At 48.1% G+C, this 10,241-nt stretch overlaps 2 protein-coding genes across 2 annotated transcripts; both read left to right on the top strand.

Moving 5' to 3' along the window:
- The first annotated feature begins 2,000 nt into the window (after nt 1-2,000).
- LOC119183744 (uncharacterized) lies at nt 2,001-4,301 on the top strand. The gene has a single exon (XM_075892012.1). The coding sequence runs from the start codon at nt 2,008-2,010 to the stop codon at nt 3,271-3,273; it is 1,266 nt and encodes a 421-aa protein (XP_075748127.1). The 5' UTR covers nt 2,001-2,007; the 3' UTR covers nt 3,274-4,301.
- A 1,377-nt stretch (nt 4,302-5,678) lies between these two features.
- LOC142814073 (uncharacterized) lies at nt 5,679-6,896 on the top strand. Its single transcript, XM_075892011.1, has one exon. It carries the CDS (start codon nt 5,757-5,759, stop codon nt 6,894-6,896), a length of 1,140 nt encoding a protein of 379 aa, XP_075748126.1. The 5' UTR covers nt 5,679-5,756.
- Nucleotides 6,897-10,241: the final 3,345 nt, after the last annotated feature.

The raw sequence follows: 10,241 nt of genomic DNA, 5'->3' as shown, positions 1-10,241 counted from the left end.
TAGCTTTGGAGAAATGTTCTGACGGTGGTGAGAGTAGAGCACGACTACCTCCTTGGCGCAATTGGCTAGCGTGTTCAGCTGTTAACCAAAACGTTGGAGGTTCGAGCCCTCCCGAGAGCGGTGTGTCTCTTTTCTTTCTTCGCGCTGATAGCTTTGAAGAAATGTTCTGACCGTGGTGACAGTGGAGCACGACTGTCTGCGTGGCGCTATTGGCTAGCGCGATCGGCTGTTAACCAAAAGTTTGGAGGTTCGAGCCCTCCCGGGAGCAGTGTGTCGTTTTTTTTTATTTGCGCTGATAGCTTTGCAGATATGTTCTGACCGTGGTGAAAGTAGAGCACGACTACCTCCTTGGCGCAATTGGCTAGCGTGTTCAGCTGTTAACCAAAATTTTGGAGGTTCGAGCCCTCCCGAGAGCGGTGTGTCTCTTTTTTCTTTGCGCTGACAACTATGAAGAAATGTTCTGACAGTGGTGAGAGTAGAGCACGACTGTCTACGTGGCGCAATTGCCTAGCGCGTTCGGCTGTTAACCAAAAGTTTGGAGGTTCGAGCCCTCAGGAGAGCGGTGTGTCTCTTTTTTTCTTTAAGCTGATAGCTTTGGAGAAATGTTCTGATGGTAGTGAGAGTGGAGCACGACTGTTTCCTTGGAAGAATTGGCTAGCGCGATCAACGGTTAACTGAAAGGTTGGAGGTTCGAGCCCTCCCGGGAGCAGCGTGTCGCTTTTTTTCTTTGCGCTGATAGCTTTGTAGAAATGTTCTGACCGTGGTGAGAGATGAGCACGACTGTCTCCGTGGCGCAATTGGCTAGCGCGATCAGCTGTTAACCAAAAGGTTGGAGGTTCGAGCCCTCCCATGAGTGGTGTGTTGCTTCATTCTTTGCGCTGATAGCTTTGGAGAAATGTTCTGACGGTGGTGAGAGTGGAGCACGACTATCTCCGTGGCGCAATCGGCTAGCGCGATCAGCTGTTAACCAAAAGGTTGGAGGTTCAAGCCCTCCCGAGAGCGGTGTGTCTCTTTTTTTCTTTGCGCTGATAGCTTTGTAGAAAGTTTCTGACGGTGGTGAGAGTGGAGCACGAATATCTCTATGGCGCAATTGGCCAGCGCGTTCGGCTGTGAACCAAAACGTTGGAGGTTCGAGCCCTCCCATGAGCGGTGTTTCGCTTTTTTTCTTAGCGCTGATAGATTTGGAGATATGTTTGATGGTGGTGAATGTTGAGCACGAATATCTCCGTGGCGCAATCGGCTAGCACGTTCGGCTGTTAACCAAAACGTTGGAGGTTTGAGCCCTCCCAAGAGCGGTGTCTTTCTTTTTTTTCTTCACGCTGATAGCTTTGGAGAAATGTTCTGACCGTGGTGACAGTGGAGCACGACTGTCTCCGTGGCGCTATTGGTTAGCGCGATCGGCTGTTAACCGAAAGGTTGGAGGTTCGAGCCCTCCCGAGAGCAGTATGTCTCTTTTTTCTTTGCGCTGACAGCTATGAAGAAATGTTCTGACGGTGGTGAGAGTGGAACATGGCTATCTCCGTGACGGAGTCGCCTAGCGCGTTCGGCTGTTAACCAAAAAATTGGAGGTTCGAGCCCTCAGGAGAGCGGTGTGTCTCTTTTTTTTTCTTTGGGCTGGTAGCTTTGGAGAAATGTTCTGACTGTGGTGAGAATAGAGCACGACTATCTCCTTGGCGCAATTGGCTAGCGCGTTCAGCTGTTAACCAAAAGGTTATAGGTTCGAGCCCTCCCGAGAGCGCCGTGTCTCTTTTTTCTTTGCGCTGACAGCTGTGGAGAAATGTTCTGATAGTGGTGACAGTAGAGCACGACTGTCTACGTGGCGCGATTGGCTAGCAAGATCGGCTGTTAACCAAAAGGTTGGAGGTTCTAGCCCTCCCGAGAGCGGTGTGTCTCTTTTTTTGCGCTGATAGCTTTGTATAAATGTTCTGACGGTGGTGAGAGTGGAGCAAGACTGTCTCCGTGGCGCAATGTCCACTTCCGGCCACCGTAGTGTACGGACGTGGCGGCATGAGCTCCGGCGATATCGGAGCGGCATCAACGGCCCAGCTCGGTCGTGGTACCAGGAACATGGACGAATCGTCACAGGATTATCAGATTATTTTGCCCCGACTGCCATCAAATGATTCAACGCTGCATACTGTCTTTTTGCACGCTGATATCAAGGCGCGGCCGTATCGCGTTGAGGATTTCAGGGACGCTCTTATTCGTTTGGCTTTGCTTCCCGAGGTTGCTGCCTTGGGGGCGTACCAAATGAATCATGTTTGGGCCATCACTTTCAAGGACGAGGAGGGCAAGAAGAGAATACTCGCTGCTGGGGACATTGTGGTGAAGAACCAGCGCTGTATCACTATCGACCCTAACCACCAGGATACGAAGCTGAAGATACACTGGCTATTGTTTAACGTTCCTGACGACGAGGTGAGGGCAGCGTTGGCTCCTTATGGCAAGGTGAACGAAATAGTGCGAGAGCGCTGGCGCGTGTATGGATGCACCGACAAAGGCTCTTCGACGCGAGTGGTGAGCATCAGGCTCAAAGCTGGCCTCACGGTGGATGACCTCCCACATCAGTTGCGGATTGCCGGAGACCTCACGCTAGTTGTCGTCGCGGGAAGAGCACCGCTATGCCTGCGTTGCCGCGGAACAGGTCATATTAGGAGGGATTGCCGAGCCCCACGTTGTACAGTGTGTCGGCGTTTTGGGCATAATGAGAGCGGCTGTATGAGAACATATGCAAGTGTAGCAGGGCCCGCGGGAGGCGAAGAACTTTCCGAGCATCACATGGACGAGGCTGAAGCAGAAGAGCTGATAGGGGCGCGTCGGGAGGAACCGAAACCCAAGTTGACGCCCCTTACGCCACGCCCCACAGGTGCTGAGACGACGTTTAACAAAGACAAGGGTTCTACAAAAGACGTGCAATCCACGAGGAACACACAAGATATAACGGCGCTTGCAGCACAGGAAGAAATGTCGGAAAACATGGACACGTCAAATACATGTAAAAGGCCCAGGGAAGAGGCGGAAGGCCAGAAGGCTGCTACAACGAAAGAAGTGGAGGAACCACCGGCCAAGGCGATGAACGTGCGCCGTAGACCGGCACCTAACATCCTCAGCGAACGTCGAATAGCCGAGAACCTCCCACCAACCCAGGTGCAACAGACACAACCGCCGCAGCAGCAACCAGTGCCGAATCAGCAGACGTTGCATCAGCGACTGACAGATCATCAACAGAAGGGGCCTTCAGCGGGGCCCCCTTCAGATCAAAAGCCCCCGTAAGGTGGGGGTCTGGATTAAGTGACACAAGTATTGACCCGGCGGAAGCACCAACAAATGGAGCGCAGTGGTGAAGTGTGCATAATGTGCTGCGTGAAACGTGCGCGGCGCTCTACTTTTGTGATCAAAAGAGAGGGGACCTATCAGACCATATCGAACCTTGGACCTGATGGTGATAAAGGAGTATCAGAGGTGAGAACCATGTGGCCGGGACGGCCATTCACGTCCTAATGGCTATGAGCGTCGAAGCAGAATTGAGAGTTGCGACTCTCAATGTCAGGGGACTTGCCGCTCGACGAAGGCAGTATCAATTAAGTCGTTTGATGCTTGAACGTGATCTCGATGTTATTGCCATTCAGGAAACAAAAGTTGAAGGGCAAGATCAGACTGACCGAATGGTGTCCCCTTTTAGAGCCCGGTACGATGTGTGTGTGTCTCATGCCGTTGGAATGTCGGCGGGTTGTGCACTGTTCCTTAAAAATTCTATTGGTATAGTTGAGGAGACTGTAACTGTGTCTAGTACTGGGAGATTCATAGTTTGCGATTTTACATATAATAATAAAAAATGGCGAGTTGTCTGTGTTTACGCACCGAACAAAGAAGTTGAACGTAAATTATTGTTTGAGAATTTACAGACTTTTCTTAGCTGTGGCAGGATTGTCATTATGCTCGGCGACTTTAATTGTGTTTGCAACCCTCAGGACAGAGCAAAAAAAGCAGCCATAAAAGACCAAAGTGCAACGCTACTCTGCACTATTGTACAAGATTGTCATCTCGAAGATGTTGGTGATGTGCTCTCTGCAGAAGAGCACTTCACACACTTTCAGAACGAAAGCCATGCGAGGCTAGACAGAGCCTATGTGTCAGTAGAGTTAATGCGAGTATGTTCGAATTATGAAGTAAAAAGTGTGTCTTTCAGTGACCACAGTTTAGTAATGTTCACTATAGGGTATAAACAGAAGAAGACACGCTTTAACTGGGATGTGTGGAAATTAAACGACTTATTATTAAAAGATGAATTGTTCGTTGAAGCTGTGCAGGATTCCATTAACAAAATGTTAGCTGAGCCTCAAGCGAACGTGATTGAAGCCTGGGAGCGTTTTAAGGAGGTAACAAAGATGAAAGCCATAGAAAGATCCGGTGTGTTACATAGAGCCAAAAAGGAAAAAGAAAAAGATTTGCAATGTCAGTTAGACTTCGCATTGAGTCTAGAAAGTAAAATGCCAGGAAAGTACACAAAAGAAATAAGGCAGATTAAAAACCAATTGGAGGCAATTGACATTGAAAAATATAGAGGGGCGGTGATAAGGGCACGTGCAGAAAAATTATCTCTCGGCGAAACACCAACAAAGCGTGCACTTGGGGATGAAAAAAGATACGCCAAGCGAAATGAAATCAAAGCGATTGCAACTGATAGCGGTATTGTACGTGAAGCGACAGCAATTGAGCAAGTATTTGTCGAATATTTCCGAGGCATACTTGGCCGAAAAGTGAAGGCAGAGGAAGGGTTTGAGGCTCAGTTTCTGCATTTGATACCAAAGCTCTCTGATAACGAGAGAGAGCAGCTGGAGATAGCGATTGAAGTGTCCGAAATAGAAAAGGCTATTGATGACCTAGCGGCTGGCAAAGCACCGGGACCTGATGGATTTGGTGCCGCATTGTACAAGACTTTTAAAGGTGTTATTTCTGTTGCCTTACATCGTGTCTTCACGGAGGCTATAAGATTAAAGGTTCTGCCCGGCTCATTTAAAAAGACGCACGTAATACTCATACCGAAAACTGACGACCCCAAAAAATTATTGTCCGTCAAGTCGTACCGACCAATCAGTTTAGCCAACACAGACTATAAAGTGTTTATGAAGGTTCTTGCAGGCAGGTTGCAAAGGATGATGAAAATACTAGTTGGACCACACCAGACTTGTGGTATAAAAGGACGCACAATAAATACAAATGTTCATGTAGCGAGAAGCGTGCTGGAGAGTTGCGATGTGTTTGGTAGCAAGGTTGCAATGTTGCAATTAGATCTGGAAAAAGCCTTTGACCGTGTAAATCATGATATCCTTTTTTTGATATTAGAATATGTTAATGTAGGGTCTGTCATTTTGGACGGGGTAAAAATGGCCTATAGAGAGTGCTTTACGAGTATTGTAATTAATGGGCGACTTACTGAAAGCTTTCAAGTGACAAACGGTGTGCGGCAAGGTGATCCCATTTCGGCTTTATTATTTGCAATATATATGGAACCTTTCTGCATGAAGATTATTAGCAATGAAACAATAAAAGGGTATCAGCTAATGAACAGTGAAGTTAAAATGCTAACATATGCCGACGATATCGCCGTGTTTTGTAGCGATAAGGAAAGTGTCAGTGAAGTGATACGTCATGTGGCCTTTTTTTGCAAGATGACAGGCAGTGCAGTAAACTGGGACAAATGCCTAGGCTTGTGGCATGGTTCTTGGGAGACCACCCCACAAAACTTTGCAAATATGAACTGGTCACTTGTACCGACGAAGTATCTCGGAGTACCCCTCCAGCATTACAAAAACACGGATGATTACTGGAAAGAGATATGTGAGAGCACTCGTGAGAAGACAAGAAACTGGGGTGGTAGGGAACTTTCTATGTTTTCTAGAGCGACTGCATGCAATTGGTTCATTGTTTGCAAAGTATGGTATGTTCTGCAGTTCCTATTTATGTCAAGAGCAAATGTGCAGAAATTGCATCGAGTCTTAGCTGTGTTTGTTTGGGGGTCGGTTTGGGAGCGTACGAGTCGAACAAACTTATTTCATTCACTAAGAAATGGCGGTTTAGGATTGGCTCACCTCTTCCTCAAGCAAATTGTGTCTAGATATATTTTTTTACGCGACCAATGTAACCCGTTTGTGAGAACATTTCTACAAATTGTACTTTCTAATAAGATTCCTGATTATGTGGTATCAAGTATGTCTGTGAAATGTAACCTACGCGGATATTTAAGAGAAGTTATAATGGCATATGAAATACTGAAAGTGAGATTTTCAATGGAATATTTATCTGTTGTAAAGAGAAAACGTCTTTACAGAGATTTACGTGACGTAATGCTGCCTCAGCCTATCTACAGATCAGTATACCAGGTTGGTGCTGAACGTGACGTATTGAAGAGAGTGAAAATGATGACCGTACGCGCAAGTGCAAAGACATTTTTTTTTCAGCTGCACAGCGGAACATTGCCCGTAAAACCATGGTTACAAGAAAAGGGTTTCTTTGTTCCGTGGTCGATGGACTGCCTTATCTGTAAGAAACCCGAGACTGTCAACCACATTTTTCTTGATTGCTGGGATGCTGTTTTTCTGTGGGACATTCTGCAGCGTACTTTGAAAAAGGACTTGCCTATCACACCACACGGTATTAGATTCTTGGCTGTAGAAAATGAGGATGGTGTGCCTTATGATATGTTTATGTTGCTTGTGCTTCACAGCGTGTGGCGAACTAGAATGGCAGTAAGACACGTAGATAAAGATGCCCGATGTGCGCATGAATACTTCACGGAAAGTATTGTATACATAAGAGACGTGTTATCTTCCAGAGAAGAAAGACCCGAATGGGTGTCTTTGTTGAATGTGTTGGCTACAATGAAGCAGTTTTAAATGAAACCAGTCACAGCCAGGCTGGTGTTTTTTAAACTTGTTTAAATGTGATCGTAAATTGTATTTCTTTTGTGCGAAGCCGGCAATAAAGAAAAAAAAAAAAGTCTCCGTGGCGCAATTGGCTAGCGCAGTCGGCTGTTAACCAAAAGGTTGGAGGTTCGAACCCTCCCTAGAGCGGTGTGTTTCTTTTTCTCTTTGCGCTGATAGCTTTGGAGAAACGTTCTGCGGGTGGTGAGAGTGGAGCACGACTATCTCCGTGACGCAATTGGCTAGCGCGTTCGGCCGTTAACTAAAAGGTTGGAGGTTCGAGCCCTCCGGAGAGCGAAGTGTCTTTTTTTTCTTGGCGCTGATAGCTTTCGAGGAGTATTCTGATGGGGGTGAGAGTGGAGCACGACTGTTTCCGTGGCAGATTTGGCTAGTGCAATCAACTGTTAACTGAAAGGTTGGAGGTTCGAGCCCTCCCAGGAGCAGTGTGTCACTTTTTTTCTTTGCGCTGATAGCTTTCGAGAAATGTTCTGACGGTGGTGAGAGTAGAGCACGTTTATCTCCTTGGCGCAATTGGCTAGCGCGTTCAGCAGTTAACCAAAAGGTTGGAAGTTCGAGCCCTCCAGAAAGCGGTGTGTCTCTTTTTTCTTTGCGCTGACAGCTATGGAGAAATGTTCTGACGGTGTTGAGAGTAGAGCACGACTGTCTACGTGGCGCATTTGGCTAGCACGATCGGCAGTTAACACAAAAGTTTGGAGGTTCGAGCCCTGCCTAGAGTGGTGTGTCGCTTTTTTTTCTTTGCGCTGATACCTTTGGAGAAATGTTCTGACCATGGTGAGAGTGGAGCATGACTGTCTTTGTGACGCAATTGGCTAGCGCGATCGGCTGTTAACCGAAAGGCTGGAGGTTCGAGCCCTCCCGGGAACGGTGTGTCGTTTTTTTATTTGCGCTTCTAGCTTTGGAGAAATGTTCTGACCGTGGTGTGTGATGAGCACGACTGTCTCCGTGGCGCTATTGGTTAGCGCGGTCGGCTGTTCACCGAAAGGTTGAAGGTTCGAGCCCTCCCGGGAACGGTGTGTCGTTTTTTTTATTTGCGCTGGTAGCTTTGGAGAAATGTTCTGACTGTGGTGAAAGTAGAGCACGACTACCTCCTTGGCGCAATTGGCTAGCGCGTTCAGCTGTTAACCAAAAGGTTGGAGGTTCGAGTCCTCCCGAGAGCAGTGTGTCTCTTTTTTCTTTGCGCTGACAGCTATGAAGAAATGTTCTGACGGTGGTGAGAGTGGAACACGACTATCTCCGTGACGGAATGGCCTAGCGCGTTCGGCTGTTAACCAAAAGTTTGGAGGTTCGAGCCCTCAGGAGAGCGGTGTGTCTCTTTTTTTTCTTTGCGCTGATAGCTTTGGAGAAATGTTCTGACGGTGGTGAGAGTGGAGCACGACTGTTTCCTTGGAAGAATTGGCTAGCGCGATCAACGGTTAACTGAAAGGTTGGAGGTTCGAGCCCTCCCGGGAGCAGTGTGTCGCTTTTTTTCTTTGCGCTGATAGCTTTGTAGAAATGTTCTGACCGTGATGAGAGATGAGGACGAATGGCTCCGTGGCGAAATTGGCTGGCGCGATCAGCTGTTAAACAAAAGGTTGGAGGTTCGAGCCCTCTCATGAGTGGTGTGTTGCTTTTTTTCTTCGCGCTGATAGCTTTGGAGAAATGTTCTGACGGTGGTGAAAGTGGAGCACGACTATCTCCGTGGCACAATCGGCTAGCGCGATCAGCTGTTAACCAAAAGGTTGGAGGTTCAAGCCCTCCCGAGAGCGGTGTGTCTCTTTTTTTCTTTGCGCTGATACCTTTGGAGAAATGTTCTGAGGGTGGTGAGAGTGGAACACGACTATCTCCGTGACGCAATTGGCTAGCGCGTTAAGCTGTTAACCAAAAGGTTGGAGGTACGAGCCCTCCCGAGAGCGGTGCGTCTCTTTTTTCTTTGCGCTGACAGCTATGAAGAATTGTTCTGACGGTGGTGAGAGTAGAGCACGGCTGTCTACGTGGCGCATTTGGCCAGCACGATCGGCTGTTAACCAAAAGTTTGGAGGTTCGAGCCCTGCCATGAGTGATGTGTCGCTTTTTTCTTTGCGCTGATACCTTTGGAGAAATGTTCTGACCATAGTGAGAGTGGAGCATGACTGTCTCTGTGACGCAATTGGCTAGCGCGATCGGCTGTTAACCGAATGGTTGAAGGTTCGCGCCCTGCCGGGAACGTTGTGTCATTCTTTTTTCGCGCTGATAGCTTTGGAGAAATGTTCTGACTGTGGTGAAAGTAGAGCACGACTACCTCCTTGGCGCAATTGGCTAGCGCGTTCAGCTGTTAACCAAAAGGTTGGAGGTTCGAGTCCTCCCGAGAGCAGTGTGTCTCTTTTTTCTTTGCGCTGACAGCTACGAAGAAATGTTCTGACGGTGGTGAGAGTGGAACACGACTATCTCCGTGACGGAATGGCCTAGCGCGTTCGGCTGTTAACCAAAAAATTGGAGGTTCGAGCCCTCAGGAGAGCGGTGTGTCTCTTTTTTTTCTTTGCGCTGATAGCTTTGGAGAAATGTTCTGATGGTAGTGAGAGTGGAGCACGACTGTTTCCTTGGAAGAATTGGCTAGCGCGATCAACGGTTAACTGAAAGGTTGGAGGTTCGAGCCCTCCCGGGAGCAGTGTGTCGCTTTTTTTCTTTGCGCTGATAGCTTTGTAGAAATGTTCTGACCGTGGTGAGAGATGAGCACGACTGTCTCCGTGGCGCAATTGGCTAGCGCGATCAGCTGTTAACCAAAAGGTTGGAGGTTCGAGCCCTCCCATGAGTGGTGTGTTGCTTCATTCTTTGCGCTGATAGCTTTGGAGAAATGTTCTGACGGTGGTGAGAGTGGAGCACGACTATCTCCGTGGCGCAATCGGCTAGCGCGATCAGCTGTTAACCAAAAGGTTGGAGGTTCAAGCCCTCCCGAGAGCGGTGTGTCTCTTTTTTTCTTTGCGCTGATAGCTTTGTAGAAAGTTTCTGACGGTGGTGAGAGTGGAGCACGAATATCTCTATGGCGCAATTGGCCAGCGCGTTCGGCTGTGAACCAAAACGTTGGAGGTTCGAGCCCTCCCATGAGCGGTGTTTCGCTTTTTTTCTTAGCGCTGATAGATTTGGAGATATGTTTGATGGTGGTGAGTGTTGAGCACGAATATCTCCGTGGCGCAATCGGCTAGCACGTTCGGCTGTTAACCAAAACGTTGGAGGTTCGAGCCCTCCCAAGAGCGGTGTCTTTCTTTTTTTTCTTCACGCTGATAGCTTTGGAGAAATGTTCTGACCGTGGTGACAGTGGAGCACGACTGTATCCGTGGCGCT

The sequence above is a fragment of the Rhipicephalus microplus genome, chromosome 4, assembly GCF_043290135.1.
Source record: "Rhipicephalus microplus isolate Deutch F79 chromosome 4, USDA_Rmic, whole genome shotgun sequence".
Lineage (NCBI taxonomy): Eukaryota > Metazoa > Arthropoda > Arachnida > Ixodida > Ixodidae > Rhipicephalus > Rhipicephalus microplus.
Note: the sequence above shows the minus strand (reverse complement) of the source record. Positions and strands in the feature narration are given on the sequence as shown.